This window comes from Lepidochelys kempii, chromosome 6 (assembly GCF_965140265.1).
Source record: "Lepidochelys kempii isolate rLepKem1 chromosome 6, rLepKem1.hap2, whole genome shotgun sequence".
NCBI classification, from domain to species: Eukaryota; Metazoa; Chordata; order Testudines; family Cheloniidae; genus Lepidochelys; species Lepidochelys kempii.
This window is the reverse complement of record NC_133261.1, coordinates 46,449,469-46,472,619: the sequence shown is the minus strand read 5'-3', so window position 1 is coordinate 46,472,619 and position 23,151 is coordinate 46,449,469. Positions and strand designations below refer to the sequence as shown.

Below are 23,151 nucleotides of genomic sequence, written 5' to 3'. Positions count from 1 at the left end.
GACTTCCTTGTATAATCCCCATTGAAACTGGTAGAACTGGGCCACCTTGTTTCACCTGGTGTCAGAAATGATTTGTCTTAGGTGGGTGACATAGGTGACCAACCACTGCTCCTGTTGGAGTTTGTGCTCTGGTTGCTCTGGCTGAGCGAGTGCAGTATAGGTAATTGAAAATGACAAAAAAACAAACAAAAAAACCATTGAAGGAAGATAGAATCATAGAGCCATAGAAGATTAGGGTTGGAAGAGACCTCAGGAGGTCATCTAGTCCAACCCCTTTCTCAAAGCAGGACCAACACCAACTAAATCATCCCAGCCAGGGCTTTGTCAAGCCGGGCCATAAAAACCTCTAAGGATGGAGAGTCCACCCTCTCCCCAGGTAACCCATTCCAGTGCTTCACCACCCTCCTAGTGAAATAGTGTTTCCTAATATCCAACCTAGACCCGCCATTCCCACTGCAACTTGAGACCATTTTTCTGTCTTCTGCCATCACTGAGAACAGCCTATCTCCATCCTTTTTGGAACTCTCCTTCAGATAGTTGAAGGCTGCTATCAAATCCTCCCTCCCTCTTCTCTTCTGCAGACTAAATAAGCCCAGTTCTCCCAGCCTCTGCTCATAAATCATGTGCCCCAGCCTCCTAATAATTTTCATTGCCCTCCACTGGAGTCTCTCCAATTTGTCCACATCCTTTCTGTAGTGGGGGGCCCAAAACTGGATGCAGTACTCCAGATGTCGCCTCACCAGTACCAAATAGAGGGAAATAATCACTTCTCTCGATCTCCTGGTAATGCTCCTACTAATGCAGTCCAATATTCCATTAGCCTTTTTGACAACAAGGGCACACTGTTGACTCGTATCCAGCTTCTCGTCCACTATAGTCCCCAGGTCCTTTTCTGCAGAACTGTCGCTTAGCCAGTTGGTCCCCAGCCTGTAGCTGTGCATGGGATTCTTCTGTCCCAAGTGCAGGTCTCTGCACTTGTCCTTGTTGAACCTCATCAGATTTATTTTAGCCCAATCCTCCAATATGTCTAGATATCTTTGGACCCTGTCCCTACCCTCCAGTGTATCTACCTCTCCCCACCCAGCTTAGTGTCATCTGTGAACCTGATGAGGGTGCAATACATCCCATCATCCAGATCATTAATGAAGATGTTGAACAAAACCGGCCCCAGGACAGACCCTTTGGACACTCTGCTTGATACTGGCTGCCAACTGGGTGTCTCAGTTCATCAGTACTGGCTTCCTTGTTCTAACAGGGATGTGGTTCAGTCTAACACTTCTTCTGTTAAGAGGCTAATTACAAATCCTACCTTAGCTTGATCAATGGGATAGGACATGGAGCAGTGGAGGAACTGCAAATAACATTGATTAAGAAACCCCCTGAATTGTTAGTCTCTGCTGAAGTGTACATGGGTGTGAACTCTCAGCCCCATATTTGGGGAGGTGGGTGTCTGTCATGGCACGCCACATGTCAAGAGTACAATATTCTCACCTTAGAGCCAGGTAGTCTGCTCCATCAGAGACTGGTTCGTGGCAGCATACTGTGCCAGTTGAGTCCACTGTGCAGTGTTTTTGTCATGTGTCTGAGTAATCTGCATCTGCAGGGTCTGGTTCTCTGACAAGGGCTGCAACACTTGTGCTGTCAATGTGGGGAGTTCCTCCTGGGTTTGATCAACCCATTAAGGCATTTGTGGTGCCCTTTGAGACATGCCAGGAAGAGTCCTGGGGTGGGACTCAAGTGGCTTGAGGTCAGACTTACAGGCCAGTTCAATACCAGAGGTCAGAACCTGTGCCAGGGTTCTGGGTCCAGAATGAGGGTCAGAATCCGAATCAGAGCCAAAATCGATGCTGGGACTTTGGAAGCAGAGAAGCAGTATTGGTTATGGTAGCTTGCTGGGGATCCCTGTTGATACCTGGATACTTCCTTCTACACCCTGTAGACTTATACAGTGTCAACTGGAGCCTCCAGCATGGCTGCCAATCAGGTGTTGTGGACCGGACTTCTCATAGTGTACATGAATTGCAGGTCGCAAGGAGTAGCTGGGTTACTGCTGTGGCCAACCAGCAGTTTGGAGGTGTCAGTTGCCTGGTCGCTCTGCTGATCTGGGTTTGTGTCCTGTCGATCCTTACAACATGATATTTTTAGTCCAGTAGCAAGGATTGTTCATAAATCTATCTATCTGAGGGTAGTACAATCTGACTGGAAAATAGCTAATATCATATCTATAATTAGGACAGGGAACAAAAGTGATCTAGGCAATTGTAGACATGTAAGTCTGACCTCAGTAGTATGCAAGGCTTTAGAACAAACTGGGAATAATAGAAAGAATAATTAAATGTATGGAGGAAAAGGGGGTGTAATGCAACATGGGATTACCACGGGTAGATCATGCCCGATTAAACTGATTTCCTTCTTTGGGAAAATAACTGATTTTTTTAGATAAGGGAAATCTAGTGCACTTGGACTTCAGTAAAGCATTTGGCACAATGCCTCATGAAGAAGTATTAGTTAAATTGGAGAAGATGGAGATCAGTACACGAACTGTAAGGCAAATGAGGAATTCTCTAAGGTAAAGAAGACATCTGATTGTGCTGAAAGGTGAATTATCAGACCAGAGGGTGTTGCTAGTGGAGTTCATCAAGGATGTGTCTTGGGACTAACCTTATTGAATATTTCTATTAATGATCTTGGCACAAGGAGTAGGAGTACACTGATGAAATTTGATGATGAAATGAGTTGGGAGGCATTGTCAATACAGAGGAGGATTGGAACATCATACAGGATGACTTTGAAGACTGGAATAATAGAAATAGATTGAAGTTCAATAGTACGAAGTGAAGGTCAGACACTCAGGGTCGAATAATAAGAATTTCTGCTACAAGCTGAGGGCCCATCCGTTAGAAGTGAGAGAGAAGGAAAGAGACCTGGGTTTGTGGGTCAGTCACAGATGACTATGAGCCACCAATGTAATGTAGCTGTGAAAAATCCTAGGATGCATCAGGGAAAGCATTTCTAATAAAGATAGAGAAGTATTAAAGCCATTGTACACGGCACTGGTGAGACCTCATTTGGAATACTGTGTGCAATTCTGGTCACTCATATTCAAGAAAGATTAATTTAAACAGGTGCAGAGAACAAGTATAGGATGATCAGGGGAATGGAGGGCCTCTCTTAAGAGAGGAGACTGGGTGAGATTGGCTTGTTTAGTCTAGCATAAAGAAGGCTTACAGGGGATATGATTGCTTTCTATTAATGCATTAGGGATGTGTGATGGGATATTCAAACCCCCACTGGGTCTGAAGTTGTTAAAGGGCAATACTGAGCCAAGGTAGCCCTGCCCCTCCAGATCTGCCACTCATGCTGCCTGGAGGAGCTCAGAAGCCCAGGCAAAGGATGGTGGACAGGCTGCAGGAGAGAGAAATCCTCCAGGAAGCCAGACAGAAGACTGGTCCTGACAGAGGACCACAGAGCTGGTAAGAGAGAGCTGGGCAAACTTACAAGTGCAATTGTATGAAAGAGTTACATGTGATGGTAGGTGGTGGAGATCATCAGCTGGAGGTTCACTTCCAGTTTCCATCTTATGTCCCTAAAAGCTCACGCTTTGGGGGTTTCATTTGCAGGGGTCAGGAAGGGATTTTTCTGTGCCCCGCTCCAGTGTATTCTGGGTTGTTTTGTTTTAATCTCCTTCTCTGATGGCCTGGTTTGAGATGAGACTGGATGGGGAAGGCCAGGGCTCTGAAGTGACACTGAGCATTCTTTCTTTCTTTCTCTCACATGCTTGGCTCACTGGTTCTTGCTCACATGCTGAGGTTCTAACCAGTTGCCATATGTGAGGCCAGGAAGGAATTTTTTCTCAGATAAGATTGGCACTGATCTTGAGAGGGTTTTTTTGCCTTCTTCTGCAGCACATGGGTGCAGGTCACTTGCCAGGATAGCTGGGTATATCTCACTCAATCATTTCCCTGCCAGTGCAGGAAACTTTGGCACTAGTGCACCTCAGTACCTCCTGTTCTCTTCTTATGACACATAATAGTTTAGTCTCCTGTGGGCTGTAATACTTTGGTCTGATTTAAGTTGCGGGGTTTAGTGTGTGGGTGTTGAGTGGTATTGGTGGCCTGTGATATAAAGGAGGTTAGATTGGTGGTCCCTTCTGGCCTGACACGCTATGACTTTAAAGTCATTATAATCTATTGGATTCATTACCTCCCAGGTCAGGATTGTGAATGGCTGGCATCAGTGAGGACAGACACAAAAAGTAGATTTTTGACCAAATGGTCACAACTTTATTGTAACAACAAACACCTGAAGACTTCCTCACTTGGCATCAGAGAAGATGCGGGGAGGCAACAACCAGCTAAACTCATCATCATGTTTATAGGAACAGCAAGAATATCTAGAGTTAATGCTAACAGAGGATTGGAAGCAAATCTTCTGATACCCAAATCTTGAGCAGCTTAACTGTTCAAAGTCTAAACAGTCTAGGTAAACCCAGAGCCCCTTGCAAGCTTCTATACAAGTTACCCCTGAGCTTCATAGCTTGATCTCAGGTATTTCTTTAGATCCAACTCCAGTTCAGGGTGAGAGTTGATTCCTAATTCACAAGTAATTCATTAACTCACTTTCACAGCCACTCTGGAGACCCAAGCCACCCCCACGTTCTGCAGCCAAAGCACACCTCCACAATGCTACTAGCCTTGAGTTTAGCTGCTGTATTCCATCAACAAATCTGGCAACCTCCTCTCAATCCATGATAGTATGCTTATATTGAAAATTAGAGCTGGAAGGGAAAAAATTGGGTGGGGGAGGGAATAGTACCTACTATATCTGAGAGGTGTACATCATTGGGATACATAGTCCAGAGCAGACATCAGTATTGTCTTTGTCTGATCCTCCCCTGCAACATGTATGGAGGTGCTCATTGTCCACATAATGTCCTTCTGTGCCCAACCCACCACCATTGCAAGTGCTTCTCCAAATTCATCCCTCAGGCAGTTTAGCACTTCCAGTTCGGGTGTGATTCCCAGTTCAAGGAGACAAACCTGCAGCAGCTCTAATCAAGCTAACATGCTCAATATACAGTGGCAGTTGGATGGGTTACCCACCCTGAGTATGTATCTAGGGTCCCGCATGAGTATATACTCAAGGCTGCTAGCCTGTCTCACGCTACATTCTATTTTTAGCATGAAAACTTGATGAGAGCTAGCACCGGTATCTCTCCCTGTGCTGGGACTCCTGCCCCCTAGCTTGAAATATAGACATACCGCTAGATCATGCTAACATGGCTGCCAGGAATAGCCAATAAATGTCAACCAAATCTCCTTTTGGCCACATGAGCAATTCAGGCCTCTTTTTTCATGACCAAATGGCAGGCACCCGGATGGGTGATAACATGCAGGCGTGGAGCTTGGGTTCTTTTGCTGAAGCTGCTCCTTGTTCTTCTTCATCATCATCATATTGATATTAATATTGACATTAATATTGATATTTATTTCTGTTATGTTAGTGCCTAGGAGCCTCAGTCATGGACCAGGGCATTATTGTGCTAGGAACTATACAAAAACAGAACAGAAAGAGCCCATGAGCCCCAAAAGGTTTATAGTCATAAATCAAGAGCATTAACTTATACCCAACAGCTGAACCATAACAGTCATACCTGGTTTTAAGAGCCCCCCAACTGCAATCATTGCCAGTGTAACGAGTCACTGTCTACTTTTGAGCTGATGCAAAATGTTGTGTCTCAGAATCCACGTCAAGAGAGAGGGGCTCATCAGTCCTGTCCCATTGTGACTACATAACAAACCATAAGTGTTTAGATATGAACAAGTGCTTTTTCTTCACTTCAGCAGGAGAGTGGAGGGCCATGACTCTGACTGTCATGACTTTTGTTAGTTTGTCAGACATTTAAAACTATATATTTAATATAACTTTTTGTTTTTAATTCTGTACATGACATTCAGTTAATTTTCCATTGTTCAACCACCTTCAGCATAGTCAAAGTCTACCAAATAATAAAATAGAAAAATATCACACACAAAAACTTTAGCAGGGTGGGAAGTAGGTAAGTCAAACATCTGCACTGTGGTATCTCTGGGGAAAAATAGCAATATATTTTAGCAATTGGTTGTTTGAGTAAACATTTACAAAGGCCTAAAATGTGATGTCCTTTGACTGATGAGTTAGAACCTTGCAGATCTATTTATATGCAAAAAATGTACAATGCCTCATTACAGTTTCAGATGGAAGAGACAGCCATCTGGTCCAATGTGCTTTCCTCCCTTCTCCTTCATAAAAATTGAAAATAACTACAAAGCTATTTATATTTGCAAATAAAACAATAAAACAAAAACAAAACCCCACAACTCTTTAGTTACATAGTATGTGCTATTACATTATAGGTGGCACAGCCATAGGAAGCTAGGGACTCTTAACTCCTTAAAAGTTCAGTTCCCTACTAGAAATTTCTTTTTCTTCAGGGAAAATTCTATTGAATTATTCTGAGTTCCAGGGGCGGGAAATCACTCCCTGCTGTTAATTCAGGAAACTCAGGTAGACTGTTGTAAATTTAAGCCAGTGGAATGACTGCACACACAAAACATTTGTCTAAATTACCAAGGTCTCTTCCTTGAGAAAACTCCTCCAGTGTGGGGTCTAGCCTGGGCCCCTGGATTTGGACTGTACAATGTCTCAAAAACAGCCATTCCTATAGCCCTTCCTTTGAGTGCCATACAAAAGAGGAGGAAGAAGCAGAGATGGGGTTAACTCCATGTTTACCAGGGAGTAGGCCCTGAAGCCTGTCACAGTATGTATGCATGGCTGTTTGTGCCTGTGTTATGTATAGTCTAATTTCCAGTTTAGCGGAGAGAGTCTGAATGGTTAGGAATACAAGACTAGCCAAGGAACAAAAACTATACGAACACTTCAATGTTTTACAAAAAGTGCTCTAAGTTGGGCTTTCTAAATTCTTCAGAACACATGGGGACTTTTCCTACTGCCACTGAAGTTAATGACTAAACTTTCATTGACATAAACAGGGCAGGATTGAGCCCAGTTCCCACATAAAAAGCCACATTTTCTCAGTAAAAAATATCCCTTGGGGCTTGGTCATCTGACAAGTAATTTTAACTTTAATCTGCAAAGTTAAACACTTTCCTCGCTCTCAGGCCTAACATGCAAAACGACTGGGGAAATGATTGTATTGTAAATTATATCAACTACTTTTTTTTTTTATTCCCACAGGCCCAACAGCTCACAGACCTGGAGCAAAAGTTAGCAATTGCAAAAGACAAGCTGGAAAAAGCCGCCCTTGACAAAGTAAGAATTTATCTGGGTGCTATAAACGTGTTTAGCTCTATTCGCTATGGACACTTCAGTGTAACTTGACAAAGAAATACAAATTAAGGCATCAGTTCTGCAAAGACTTACACATGCACTTAATGTACTCTGAACAGTCCCGCTGAAGTGAATGGAACAAATCAGTGCATAAAATTAAACTCAAATGTAGGGTTTTCAAGATTGGGATCAATAAGATTAAAAGTAAACTGAGAAACTTGTATCAAGCCGAATTCTAAGGTTACCTTGCAACAAAGAGATGTTGATACTTGATCAACTTTTGGGCTAGATTTTAGCGTTTAGCCACAGTCCCAAGCATGATGTAGTGCGGATGTATATAACCCCATGGGAATTATTGAGCCAAGTCCATTTCTCACCTCCTGGAAGTGTAGAGGAAATGTACAAACTAAGCTATCCCTTGAGATTGCATGGCATTCTTCCCTCAGGGCACCCAGGTAGCTGTGCAGGCCAGTTATTGGTTGTGAAGTGTTGCACAATGGATTTGTGTCCCTCAGATGCTTTTGGGGTGTGTGGAGGAACAGTCATTGATCTCCTACTGCTTTCCTATTGGATGATTTTTATTTACTTACTCTGGCAAGCCTACACAATCACTGCACTGAGTTACAGATTTTTCCCCACCATAAGGAAACAGGAAAACTATTCTGTTTTTTCCTATTTTTTCTTTCCTTTTAATCTTCTGTCCATTTCTTGTTTCTGTGATTATCCTCTTTCTGATATGAATAGTGCTTTTGCGTCACACCCTTGGGTAGTTTTCATACTGGTGTTTTTTCTCTTGAATAAAACCCAAGTTGTGCTTTCCTGGGTACCAGACAGGTCCGTTTATGGGATTTATCTCTAGATTCTAATTCGGTGGAAGCAAGGTGGGACTGATAATTCAGTTCTATTCTTCTCTGATAGATTACACATCATAGTTATCAGGATATAAAAAAATGGAGAAAAAATCTCAGGACGATTGTTATTGGTTATTTGGCTTAGCAGTGCTAAAGGCATGCTGAATTGCACTAGATATAAGCAGCTAAATTACTTTAGATGCACCTGTAATGTAATGTGGCCCGTTCTTTCTCTCTCTATTTTACATATTACTGTATGTTTGGAACTATCGATATAATGTACTTATCTGGCCCCCATTATCATAGTATCTGAGCACCTCATAATCTTTAGTGTATTTATCCTCACAACACTCCTTTGAGGAAGGGAAGTGCTATTAACCCTATTTTACATGGAGGGAACTGAGGCACAGAGAGGCTAAGTGACTTGCCCGAGTTCACACAAGGAAGCTTTGGGAGAGCAGGGAACTGAACCAAGGTTTCCCAAATCCCAGGCTAGAGCCCTACCCATTGGGAAATCCTTCCTCTCTTTGCTTACAGCACATCAGTTGGACAGTTTCATTAGTTTATAAGAGAGTGGTCTGCATCCTTTCAATAAGACTGTTATACCATAACTCTTTTGGAGTATTGTGCCACTCATTCAGGATACTCAGTATTTCTATCCAAATGGGATATTTAACTTTCTTTCTTTCTTTATTAAAAAAATATCACTCAGGATCCAAGAATTGTGAATGGTAAAATGAGCTGCTGTTCTCTCAATATGTAGGAGGCACTCCCTATAATTATACCGTAACTCCCGGTGTAATTATAGGAAGTGCCTCCTAAATATTTTGAGAACAGCAGCTCATTTTACTGTTCACAATTCTTGGATCCTGAGTGTTTTTTGTTTTCATCTGGACAATGGTAATTTTAAAATTTCCCAATCCAAACCAAATTATGGATATATTATTAACTATGTGACAGCATAATTGCATCTGAGAGAGAGGATCTTTCTGTCACAATAAATACACTTCTGCAGAAATACTGAGTATCCTGAACGAGTGACACAAAACTACATACCCACATATATGTGTGTGTGTTTATAAAACATACAAATGAACGTCTCTTTCTCTCCAGCAATCCTAAAAACAAAGGCTGTTACAACCCTGATGTTTGGTAGATTACACCTTAGTTCCTTTTAATATAAGTGGTCTTTAAAAAATTCTCTAGAATAAGATATCCTGGTAAAGTTGTATGAGAATAGAGGAGAGTTTACTATGACTTTCCCAGTCTGTTTAATGTGCTGTGTACATACTGTAACCCACCCGGCAGTTATGTAAAGGGTGAATTAAATTACTTTAATTTCCTGCTTTAATAAGAAAAAGATTCCTACAGCTGTTGCCAAGTGTTTGATTCAGAGCAGAAAGAAAACAAGCTACACTGTTCAGTATAGCCTATCTTTAAGAGCTGATGACTTCTCATTTTCCCAGGAGTCACAGCTGAAAGCTCTGAAGGAGACTGTACAACTTTGCCTGTCTTCCGTTCTGCACAATCAACCGCCCGCTACGAATACAATCTCTTCAAAACCAACTGAGAAGCTGACATCGCAAGTTACAAATGGCTCAAAATTTCCATTTCAAGTGACAAACACCAAGGTATAATTTCCCCCTATTTATTTTTTTAAAAAACAGTTTTGATCGTTTGTCCTGTAAGACCATCGAAGTGGAACTAACAAGGATTTTAAATTCATTGAAAGATTAGGATGAATTTGAAGATAATTCTAAGCCTATTTCTGATGTCACTAATGTTACTTTTAAAAAGTTGGAAAACAGCTACTTTTCTTGCTGGTGAACAAAATTCTGTCTCTGCTGTTAAATGGAGGAAGGTGGGTTTGTGAATACAATAATTGATTACATTAATTCATATTGGTTTTATAATTAATTGCCAGGCACTGAAAATTGTGTTTGATGATGTACAGGACTAAATGGCAAGAAAATTTGTGCCCACCATGTCTTCCATATATATGATAGACTTAGAAACACAAGATGCAGTGGGAGGCCCAAAGGAAGGGAATCTCTCTTTGTTTTTCTCGGTTTGCTGATTGATTACATTTGAGGGCCATGCAGAAGAGGTGGCTCTTTACGAGTGATCCCAAGGAAAGCACGCTGGGTTTCGGAGAATGTGCGAGGCATATGGGTGCTGCATGGAAGAAAAAATGAGACAATATGATCTAGCGGACTTGAGCTTGGATCTAGAGCTGGGAAAACATGGGTTCGAACCCTGTCTTTGATATTGATTCTCTTCCAGTGCCTGTGTTTTCTGCAGGGTTCAATCTCGTATGTCTACTCTCAGGCAACTTATGAGCACACCTATCAGATCAGGTCAGCAGGAAAGATAAGTGGGGAAATATCTAATTTGAGGGTCTTGTCAGGGTGTAGGTCTGAATTGGCACTTGGCTCCAAGATTTAGGCAGCTGCTTACATGCCCAATAGGCACCTAGCAGACTTTGTTGGTGAAAACTTAGGTGCCTGGGGAATTTAGGTATTTACAGAGTTAGGCAGCAGCTATGTGTATGTATGGGGAGGTGAATATCTAAATTTTAGATTTAGTAGTTAGGCACCTAAATCCCTTTGTGGATCTAGCCCCTAATCTCTGCAGAGTGTAAGGATTTTACTATGATCAATAATAACAGTGAACAACAATTACCTTAATTTATATTTATAGAGTCATATTTTGCCCTCATATTGAATTGTGCAAATCTAGGAAAAACTATTGGTTTCAATAGAGTTATTTGAGATTTACAAAGAAATAACTGAGAATACATAGAGTGTATTCATTCCAAAGGATCATAACATACTTTCCTAAACAATATATAGGAATCACTTCACACACTGTAAAATGCAGCCATCTGTAAAGTGGGATATGGCAGCTGTATATGTGCATAATCAGTTCAGAATTTTAAACAAGGATTTGGTGAATCTTTGTGTCCAATTAAAGCTGCAGAGTAATTTCAGTAGGCTGAATATAATTATCCAATTAGGAATTTGATGAGGACATGGAGTCTCTAATAATTATTCATGCATAAAGTGCTATGGAGTTTTTAATGAGCATGCATGGTCACAACCTTCTCATGCAAAAGAACAGTTCAATATCTTCATTAATGATCTGGAGGATGGCGTGGACTGCACCCTCAGCAAGTTTGCAGATGCCACTAAACTGGGAGGAGTGGTAGATATGCTGGAGGGTAGCGATAGGATACAGAGGACCTAGAAAAATTAGAGGATTGGGCCAAAAGAAATCTGATGAGGTTCAGCAAGGACAAGTGCAGAGTCCTGCACTTAGGATGGAAGAATCCAGTGCACCGCTACAGACTAGGGACTGAATGGGTAGGCAGCAGTTCTGCAGAAAAGCACCTAGGGGTTACAGTGAATGAGAAGCTGGACATGATTTAGCAGTGTGCCCTTGTGGCCAAGAAGGCTAACAGCATTTTGGGCTGTATAAATAGGGGCATTGCCAGCAGATCGAGGGACGTGATCATTCCCCTCTATTCAACATTGGTGAGGCCTCATCTGGAGTACTGTGTCCAGTTTTGGGCCCCACACTGCAAGAAGGATGTGGAAAAATTGGAAAGCGTCCAGCAGAGGGCAACAAAAATTATTAGGGGGCTGGAGCACATAACTTATGAGGAGAGGCTGAGGGAGCTGGGATTGTTTAGCCTGCAGAAGAGAAGAATGAGGGGGGATTTGAGAGCTGCTTTCAACTACCTGAAAGAGGGTTCCAAAGAGGATGGATCTAGACTGTTCTCAGTGTTGGCAGATGACCGAACGAGGAGTAATGGCCTCAAATTGCAGTGGGGGAGGTTTAGGTTGGATGTTAGGAAAAACTTTTTTCACTAGGAGGGTGGTGAAGCACTGGAATGGGTTACCTAAGAAGGTGGTGGAATCTCCTTCCTTAGAGGTTTTTAAGGTCAGGCTTGACAAAGCTCTGGCTGGGATGATTTAGTTGGGGATTGGTCCTGCTTTGAGCAGGGAGTTGGACTAGATGACCTCCTGAGGTCTCTTCCAACCCTGATATTTTATGAACAGCATCTCCGGGAACAAACACTATGCCTTTTTATAACACCATAGGGGATTACTGTTTCAGTGCTACTTTAGAAGAAAGAGAACCTCTTACTCTGCTTCCTGCAATATCCTGAGATTTTCTTGGCGGTCATAAAGACCAAGCCCCACCGTGTTTAGTTTGTGAGAATTTAGGAGAACCCCTTCCTGAAATCCTATGTCTGCAGGATTCTTTCTTTTTATTATACCAGTAAAAGTTTTATATATCTGCTTTGCTTCACCAATTGCTGTTCTGCCATCATGCAAGAACAATAATGCTTAGTAATAAGGTCAAAAGACCACCATTCATCTGGCTAATTTATGTGTAGTGTCATAGACTTCAGACTGATACTGTCCAGCTCTCATTGGCTTTACAGACGTGACTGCAGTGCAGATTTTGAGGGGAGTGGAAATAAAAGCAGTGTAAAATGGAGTGAAGGGTTTTTTTTAAGTTCTGGGTTCTGAAAAAAAACTAATGTATATCTGATTTTCTCTGTATTGTTGCAAATGTTGTATTTGTTGCATATTGCTATTTATAAAACTTCGTTATGTCAGTATTTCCCTGGTAATACTGTCTACAAACATGAACAGGTAGTCTTCTGTACATCTGTCCACAGGAGTATGTTTGAATAAGAAAAGCAATATTGCCTCTTCCTTAGTCATTGTTCACATTTCTCTGCATTTGGCACATGCTGGGAAAATGTCTGGGAAAATAATGGTTCTCAGTCCTGTTGTTCTACCCATTGACAAGCCATTATTATAAATCTGTGCATTATCTATGATTATAAAATCACTGAAATCTGCTACTGTGAAATAGGTTGTCAAAGAATCATAGCCTGGGCCAGAATTATACTCTCTGTACCTGAATTATATTATGGAAGACTTTTCATAATTCCATCCATTGCTATGTATGTAGTCCTTGACTTTGTCTTCCTATTACAAGCTAACTAGCCCAAGATATACATGTGTACGTTTTTCCTTTCCTTCACACTCTCATGCACATTTTCATACTGTAGCCTAATTGTGTGTGTGTGTGTGTGTGTGTGTGTAAATTTTTTAATATAAAGATAGGGACCTTCAGTGGAAAAATGTTCATGAATCCTGTCACTTTTGATAAGTGTCAGCTTAACCTTCAGGGGAAAATGTGACACTTTGCCTGGTAAATACCTTAACTTCAAAGGATTACTTATCCAGCTTTAAAAATTGCTTTTTAAAAATGTCAAATGTATATACCACGTACAAATTCAAATTTATATTGTGTGGTCTGTACCACACAGGGACAATAGTCACTGGAATTGGTGTTAGTTCCTGTTAGAGAGCATGAATGAGTAGATTGTACACTTGTATCCATGGCTGACTGTTACAATATTATAGGGTGGTTTTGGCTCCTCACCTCCTAGTGTTTTGAGAATCAATTTATCACAGGCAAAAAGGTGGGGAAGGAGGAGGATGTGGCAAGAAGATTGCTTTTCTTGCCACTAGCCAACAGGAAGAATTGAATATCTTAATTTTTATCCACAGATTTGGTCTGTGTGGAGGTTGTTGATATGAGAAAATTTATCTCGATAAAAATTACAAGCTGTGGAGTTGGCTAGCTCAGGAGCTTGGAGTATTGGTCAGTAAAGAAATTCTCACATTTAGGTCATGGAAATTATTCAAATCCAGTGATTGAAAACATTACAATATGAATTCCATTTGGTGTCATATGTTAAATGAGTTGGTGATCTTGAATCCAATTTTTAATGGACAAGACAGAGTTCAAATACCAGAAATTACCCTACCAGTAATTCACATCCTTACTGTCAGTCTAAGAGAGGATAAAAATTAAATAGTCATGGATGGACTTTTCTTCCCAATTACTGAACTGGACTCTCAATCAGAGTTGGAGATATGTAGGCAGGACAGCGTGCAGAAGCTTGCACTGCCATTTCTGCCTCTTACTTCTTCCTGGGATAACAAGAGGGCAGGAATATCAATCCAGAATTTCTATTGCCAGGGCTGCTATTGCCATATTTCCTCCAGCTCTAAAATTCACATACTTTTAAAAAAAGCAACAAAAAAAGAGATACAATTGGGAGAAAAAGAAGAAACACTGGTTGATTGAATTTATTTTTCTTCATAAAGGACAACTGGAAGAAAACACATTGTCTCAGCTAAATCAATATATTTTCTGATCAAAGAGGCTTCGACTGTAAATAACACTTCCACTACTAATGTATGTAAGTGGTCAGAGCATCTACCACTACAAATAAACAACCTAAGGAACAGTCCGTGGGTGCAAGAGAGCCTCATCTAGAGATCCTGTCACTAAGCCTGAGCTGTGAGAGTTCTCAAATTCTGAAACAGAGCTCTGCTTTCCTATAGCAATTCTTAGCTGATGTTTGGTCTCTAAGGGGCTATAGTTAGCTGTCATAAGTCATGGTGTCCCCTACAACATCCAAGACAAGCTTAAAGCAAAAAGCAAAGAAAGTCTGTACCTCCAGGGCCAGAGTCATGGAGGAGACATCTGCAAGATGTACCCCAAAATTGATATTTCAAGGAGTAAGATATGTATCAGTTGACTAGCTGATGCTATGGTGTCTTTTCCCAAATGTACTGCCTGGCAAAGAAAGTCCTTCTGCCCTGGTGGATGTCCTGTGATCTGAGGACTTGCAGCAATTTAGGGATTTGAAATCTCTGAGAGTTTCATGCCCAGAGGAGCAAACACTAGCCCTTCCAATGCTACAGGACAACTTGGAGGAAACGCCACACAGGGATATTAAGTACCAAGCCTCAGTTTAGATTTGGCTAGCATGTGGCTCATTTTTCTCTAGTAATATACAGTATTACCAACACGGGTACTATTATCACAAGCATTACAATTTTGTCAGGAATTTTGCTTCAACTGCTGCAGTTTCCCCTTTCGGCCACTAGAGAAGCGCTAGTTTCTGCCTCGGATGGGAAGGCATAGGCTTGGGGGAGCGGAGGCAATGGGCACCTGCCAGGGAACAGGGGGACCCTGAGTAACGATGAGAAAGAGTTGGGGACCACGTGCACAGAGCAGATGGGGCCTGCATTTATTGTGTGCATATCTGTTATGCATTTAAAGTTGAATTTTCTACCTGTAATTGTCACAGGCTCATTGAGTGTGGGCAGGGAGATTAATAAACTAGAAGACTGACCAAAAAACATAGTTTGGCTAAAATCATATCTATTTTTAAGAGTAATCTCTTGATTTTGGAGGTTCTGATTCCTGAAGTTTGAACTCTTGCAGTTGGCAACACCACATCTATTGCATCTCGAAGGCAGCATAAGCAGTTTTTTAGGCTCCAGCTCGTCCTTTTTTTCAAGGAGATTAGGTGGGACCATGTCTGTGTCAGTAAAAACACCAAGGAGAATGTGACTGTTGAGTCATATTTTGTAATAATTTCGAAGATCTTCCCAACACAACAGTTATTTCCAGTATCCTGCTACAGTTATTTAAGCAAATACAGTAATGTATCATTTCAACTATATCCCCTTGTGGAAGGTCAAGAAAAAATCCAAAATCAGAACAAATGATTTTTAAAATTATTTGTGTTTGCTAAAATTGGAACTAAGGCTGCTCACATCATTTATCATAATATCCCAATTTAAATGCAGGTTTTGACCTTTTTTGCACAAGGCAGTCGCACGTTCTTCTATGAAGAACAATAAAACAATACAAATTTAATTATGGGATTATTTTTATCCTAATAAGAGAGAGTAGTGATATAATGAAAACTTTTCTAATGTGTATATTTTTTTTTTCCTCAGGATGACCTCTGTTACCATAACATGTTGGAAAACCTCATTTTTGAAAATTACTTTTCTTAGCAACAGCTTGAAATGTATTGCCTATGACATTATGGCATTGAGCACCAACACATTTCTTGTTTGTAATAATCCCGATACTTAGACTGAATGATGTGTGTCATTCAGCAAGTAGCATTCTTTTGAAATGAAACAGATTTCAACAACAAGGGACATACCATGCTACTTTTAGTTCATTTGCTTTTAACAAAGGGCTTTTGAAATGAATCTGACAGTTCGGTACACAAAATGTGACTTTGTCTTTATCCCAGATGGACACCATGAACCACCCATTTCTTCTCCAGACTGTGTCCATGACTGAATTCTTTCCCAGTTTTTCCTTCTGCCTAGCTGACTGCTTCTTCATTATTGCTGTCTGTGAATCATCCACCCCAACTCTGTTGGTGTTTCCCTTGGCCAAGTCCTCTTTTTTTCTCTGTATTCACCCCCAGGATGACCTCATCCATGCTTTTTTCTCTCTCATCCCACCTGCTGATTGCTGCAGACCTTCTTTTCCCCAAAACTTACATCTCCCTCTGGATCTCCTGTTCCTCCTTCAAACTTAACAAAGCTAAATCTGAATATATAATTTTTCTTCCTCTACAGTTGCCCTGTCCGTCTAGTGTGTCTGACTCTCACCATTTCCCTTTTTAATTTATCTAGCATGTTGAAATTATATAATTATTGTTATTTAAATATTTTTATTATGGTGGCACCTAGAGGCCCCAGTCAGTGATCAGGGCCCCCACTGGTCTAGGAACTGTGCAAATACATAATGAAGACAGTCCCTGCCCAAAGGAACTTACAATCTAATCAACTTTCTTTCACCATATCCAACACCTCTTCCTCACCCACTCCCACCACAGCCAGAATCACTTCTTTGTAATGGCTCCCTGCGTCTCTGTGTATCAAATTTGAACTCACCACCTTCACTTTCAAGGTACTGCACAGCTCTGTGCTCCATTTACTTTCACACTTTTGTCCTTTGTCCTGATCTCTCAGTCATGTGTTCACCATTTCTTTTAGTAAATGGTTAAATCCAGAGGTAGTGTCTTCTGATTCTACAAAGCACCAGGCAAACTAATGGCACTATATAAATATTTAATAATCTTTCATTTAAGGACTTCAGGACTGGTCTTTACTCAGGCAAGACTCCCCGGTGTTTCACTGGTAGTTTTGCCTGCATAAAGATTTCAGGATCGGGTGCATAAATACTTTTAACCTGGAGACTAAAAACTCCATCTTCCAGTCCTTTTTTTCTCCACATCATTCACCGTATGTTTCTGCACTAACCCAAGAAAAAATTAAGACCCCAGATACAGGCTGCTTTGGTTTGGCTCCATCGATGATTTCTACCTAAAAGGCCAAGTGTTGCTCTCAGAGGCGCATGTGCAACCTCCTTGCATTACTTGGACTGGTATCTCCAAGTAATTCAAGAACAAAATTTGACCTAAAGTCGCTTGAAAAATCCTCTACTACTCCTGCAGAAGGAGTTCAAGAATTAATGTGATTGTTTCAGGAGAGGATAAGGGGAGGGGTCATTTAGATTTGTAACAGGTTCAGTTTCTGTGCAGTTTTTTCTGTGTTCTGAAGAAAGAATTCCTCTGTAAGTGTTGTGGAAATGGGGACAGAAAAAAAGAGCATCACTGCCATTTAATTTGCTCTAGCAAAGGATGATTGCTAATGTATTTATAAATACTACTATCAAAACTTGGTGTTTTATGTAGAAATCATCATCATCCCCTACTGCACATTAGCCCGGTGTGCTGTGAAAGTTTTGTTTTTGTCTTTCTTGAGAATGATTTGGAAGCTCATTGTGGCTGTTCCCAAGTCTTAAATCATTTCTTTTATCTCTGTTTTCTGATGTCACTTCAATGTAGACAAGCCTCTTCCATTTCCTCAGAACACTTCCTTTACACAAGAGTAGCTCTTTTGCTCCAGTGATGAATTTAAGGAAGATTTTGTGAGTTGACCTTATGTGCTAGAAAATGTTTAATATCAGCATTCGTTAAACCAAAAGGTAAAGCTGTTTAGTTTTATTTCTAGTTTTAAAGAAGTCTTTATTATTAGCACATTAGGTTTATAGATAAATAGTTTTTATAGCCAACGGCAACTAGATGAATTTGGAAAAAAAAAACACCTGACATTATTTAACCAAAATCCTTAAAACACTGTAGTTTTCTTGAATATTTAATGTCATAACCTTTATAACGTCCAGTAATTCAAAAGGCAAGCTGACTCTCTGACCTCCCTTCTTCAGCTTTATTAATAACCCCAGTATTCCGCTTGAATGTCATTCTTTGCCTTAATATACTATTGTGTAAAACTGTAGATAGGCAGAGTTGCTATTCTAAAACCTAGCTGAGAATTGCACAGCTGTATCCAGTATCCTTGTCTTCACTTGACACTCTAGAATGAGAGGTGTGGTCAGTTGAGTGAGGAGGTGACTGGGAGCCAGATATTCCCAGTCTGTTTTCCTGACTGTGATTGACTAACAGCTTTACTCTGGAGAAGTCATTTAACTGGACTGTGTCTATTATGGCAATAATAGATTTATTTCTAACCTGTATCTTATTTCACTATATCTAGGTCCCATCACCATGCATCTAACTAATGTACTTCACAAGGATGCTGGCTGGGGCTGTATTTATTTATTGTTGCAAAGCACTATGAGAACAGCAGATGAAATATACTATACAAGTTTATTGTGTTTAATCTCGAATGGATACAGATCTTTGGGTGCAGTCCTGGCTATGCTCAGCACAAGACTAAGGACATGAAAAGATCACTTGAAGCCATCTTTGGATCCTCAAAAGCAGCTGAGGTCCAAAATAGTCCCCACTGTTACTTAGAGCAACTTCTTGGCTGTTCTAAGTTCTGCTGTCTGCCATAGCCTTCTAGAGCAGTGGTTCTCAAACTAGGGCTGCCGCTTGTTCAGGGAAAGCCCCTGGAAGGCTGGGCCGGTTTGTTTACCTGCCGTATCCGCAGGCTCGGCCGATCGCGGCTCCCACTGGCTGTGGTTCGCTGCTCCAGGCCAATGGGGGCTGCAGGAAAGGCGACCAGCCCATCCCTTGTCTCGCGCCGCTTCCCGCAGCCCCGATTGGCCTGGAGCGGTGAACCACGGCCAGTGGGAGTGACGATCGGCCAAATGTGCGGACGCGGCAGCTAAACAAACTGGCCCGGCCCACCAGGGTTCTTTTCCTGAACAAGTGGTGGCCCTAGTTTGAGAACCACTGCTCTAGAGGCTTTGGCCACACTTTCTTCCATCCCCAATATGCCTCCTGTGTCCGGCATACAACCAGAGAGAAACTGAGGTCACTTTACCTATATTTCACACATTTTTAAAAATGTTATTTTAACAAAGAGCATTACTCATTATCTTTTTATAATGACTAGCCAAATGGCAACTGAAATAATTGATGATCAGACTTTTTTTTAATCACTTTGTCTAAAATATTGGAGTCGTGTTCAATAGGAACGGATAGGAAAACCAATATAAGGTAAAACTTTCTGTTAAATTTTAAAGCCTTACAGTTTGGATACACTGTCTTTTACAAAAAATAAACATACACATCCCCATATGTTTGGTCCCAGACAGGCTGCCCACAGTATTTTATTGTTCCATTTGCTGCTAAGAATAATGAAAGTGCAACTAATACAAAGCAACAGGGAATATATGTGTCTTTGCATATTCTGTGGTAGTAGGCCTATTTTAAGTTTACAGTAACTTTTTTCTAGCACTGTCTTATGATATTATAAGATATGAACAAATACAGTGAGTGTCTTAATTATAATTTATAATGGCTTACAAAGCTGAATGTAATTGCCAAAACAATCTCAAAGGAATTTTGTGACTAAGAATCCATTAAAGATTTATATGAATATTAATATAGTCCCCTTATATGTAACATATATTATTAATTAACTGTTATAAGGTTTCACTTAACACATCTAACAGGCTAACTAGGAACATTAGAGTTGCCATTAAGTATTCCTCTCTTGAATCTGTCTAACACAGATATAATTTAGAAAATTTTCACTAGGAAAGAGTAGTAATTGCCTCCAATGAATCGGGCAGTTTGACCTTTAAAACACAACCACAGCCTTTACATCTTCTGATAATTTAATGGAAATGTTGTATTGAATCATCAGCCATTAAAAAAAATCCACAATGCCTTGGACATCAACAATGAAGGAATTAAATTAGCTTTTGTCTTGAATGATTTGAGAAACAATCTGCTGGCCTAACTTGAAGTCCAGGCAACTCTCAAGAGCTAAACAGAACTTCATCTCTGATTTTACATTTGAAATCTAGCATAAACTAAAAAAGTTATGTTTGACTTGTATGAGGAACCAATTTAAACAGTCTGGCTGAAGCTAACCTCCTAAGACTGGAAAAACTGGCCTCCAAAGGCTCATGAAAGAACATAAGATATTGAGAAAAACAAAAACACAAAATCCCACCACAAAACCTGAGCCTGAATTGGCTGTGTGGAAACAGAAGATTTCTTGTTAAGTAATCTTCATGACCAGCACAATTACAAAATTAATAAATATTTAATTTTTGTCATTACTAAATGATCTGGGATAGCTTGCTAAGCACTTAACATATCCTGTGGTGACTTTATTCTGTTCACGGCCTGGAGATAAGGGCTGTGGCTTTATACTCAGGGGCTCCACGGTTGATAGAACAACCCACAAGGGCTGCTGGCAGCCATAGTGCAACCTAGAAAAGCCTAGAAAAGGTTCATCCCCAATAGTTTCTTATCCTTTTTACAATCTACAGCAAAGTCTCTTTCTGGAATCTAGTACTTGCTGCCACATGGATAAAAGACTAGAAATGGTCAATAAGAGACATTTTAGTTGGATTTTTTTCTATTTTTTCATTGAAAATATTATTCAATGAAAAACTTCTAGATATCTTCATATGTGACTAGAGCTTGTTGGGAATTTCCAGCTAAATATTTTTTTCATAGGAAAATTCTGATTTGTCAAAACTGAAATGGTTCTTGGGAAAGGGTCAGTTTTGACTACTCTCCTGGTTCAAAGACATTTTGAAAGAAAAGTTTTTAAATTGTCGATATGGGATGTTTCAGCATTTTCAAAATGAAAAGTTTAGTTTGAAAAATTTAGTTAGTACTAAAAACAGGTATTTTTTTTTCTCAAAAGTCACAAACCAACACAGAACATTTTAAAATTATTGGAATTGAATTATTTTGATTGACTTGATCCAAAAATGTTTGTGGGTTATCCATTTGGGGAAAGTTTTAAGATTTTAACTTTTCATCCTGATTCAGGTTGGGACAGAAAAATAGTTTCCCATCCAGCTCTGTGATCTCACCTTCTGTGAACCATGGCTCTTCTCCCTCTCTAATTCTTTCTGATATTTGTGCTTTTTCAGCCTTGCCTTTATGCCATTACAAATGCTACCTCTGTGACATATTGTAACCTACATAGTTTTCTTATATTTGTCTGGGTAGACTGTAATTGCCTATGAAGCATTCTGTGATATTCTGTGTGACTGATGCTTTACAAACATAAAATGTGTTGTATAAATGAATGTTCATTAGCCTATGACTAATTACTTTTTCCTGTCATGGTAGTTGCCAAAATCAAAACACTATCATAGCAATAAGTTTCTCTAAATACTTCAGTTTCTTCTGAAATGTGATTGTCAAAGAAGTATAACATTGAATTATGTATCCAAAAGCTGCTTGTAACAGTGTGTTGGTGGTGCTCTCCTGGTTCATGAAGCATCCCACTTTCACTGAAAGCTAGGGAGAGTCAAATCAGCGGAACAGTGAAGCAATAGAAAGTTCTTACATCAGGGCCAAATTGTGAACCTATTTAAGTCAAAGGCAAAACTCTCATTAAATTCAGTGAGTTCAGGATTTACCCCTTAGGAATTATTAAAGAAAAACTAAACCACCTGTCATAAATATAAAGGGAAGGGTAAACTCCTTTAAAATCCCTCCTGGCCAGAGGAAAAAATCCTTTCACCTGTAAAGGGTTAAGAAGCTAGGATAACCTCGCTGGCACCTGACCAAAATGACCAATGAGGAGACCAGATATTTTCAAAAGCTGGGAGGAGGGAGAAAAACAAAGGGTCTGTGTCTGTCTGTGTGATGCTTTCGCCGGGGACAGAACAAGAATGGAGTCTTAGAATTTAGATAGTAATCTAGCTAGATATCCATTAGATTATGATTTCTTTAAATGGCTGAGAAATTAAGCTGTGCTGAATAGAATGGATATTCCTGTCTGTGTGTCTTTTTGTAACTTAAGGTTTTGCCTAGCGGGATTCTCTATGATTTGAATCTAATTACCCTGTAAGGTATTTACCATCCTGATTTTACAGAGGTGATTCTTTTTACTGTTTCTTCTATTAAAATGTTTCTTTTCAAGAACTGAATGCTTTTTCATTGTTCTTAAAATCCAAGGGTTTGGGTCTGTGCTCACCTATGCAAATTGGTGAGGATTTTTACCAAACCTTCCCCAGGAAGTGGGGTGCAAGGGTTGGGAGGATTTTGGGGAGAAAGACATTTCCAAACAATGCTTTCCTAATAAATAAACCCGTGTAAACATTTGGTGGTGGCAGTGGAAGTCCAAGGGCAAAGGGTAAAATAGTTTGTACCTTGGGAAAGTTTTAACCTAAGCTGGTAAAAGTAAGCTTAGGAGATTTTCATGCAGGTCCCCACATCTGTACCCTAGAGTTCAGAGTGGGGAAGGAACCTTGACACCACCAAAAACAGGGAAACCCAAACAGTAAACTGCATTATTCTCCAAATCCAATACTTAGAACTCTCCCTGTAATATAGGGATATTCAGAGACAGAGATTTCATCATCCTTAAAACAGCCTTTGGTCCATCTAGTTACACCTTTAGCCATTTTAAGTGGAAAAATCTACTGTAATCTTTCCTGGACAAGTCTCTCCAGCTTTTGCAGAATCTAAACCTTCATTTTAAAAAAAATGACTGTAGGCCTTAGGATTTCTTGCTAAGTGTGCAGAATGACCACTTCAAAGCTGCTACCACCAAGCAACAGGTGGTGCCCAACCAGTGGAAGATTAGAGTGGGGATGAAGACTTGCT

General features: G+C 40.3%; 1 protein-coding gene across 2 annotated transcripts in view; it reads left to right on the top strand.

The window, feature by feature from the left end:
- The window catches only part of LUZP2 (leucine zipper protein 2), a 332,586-nt gene that overhangs the window by 244,523 nt on the left and 64,912 nt on the right, over positions 1-23,151 (top strand). For both annotated transcript variants that reach the window (XM_073347817.1, XM_073347815.1), the window contains 2 exons: positions 7,237-7,311; positions 9,647-9,811. In XM_073347817.1, the coding sequence (XP_073203918.1) occupies positions 7,237-7,311; positions 9,647-9,811 (240 nt within the window). The remainder of the gene's footprint in view (positions 1-7,236; positions 7,312-9,646; positions 9,812-23,151) is intronic.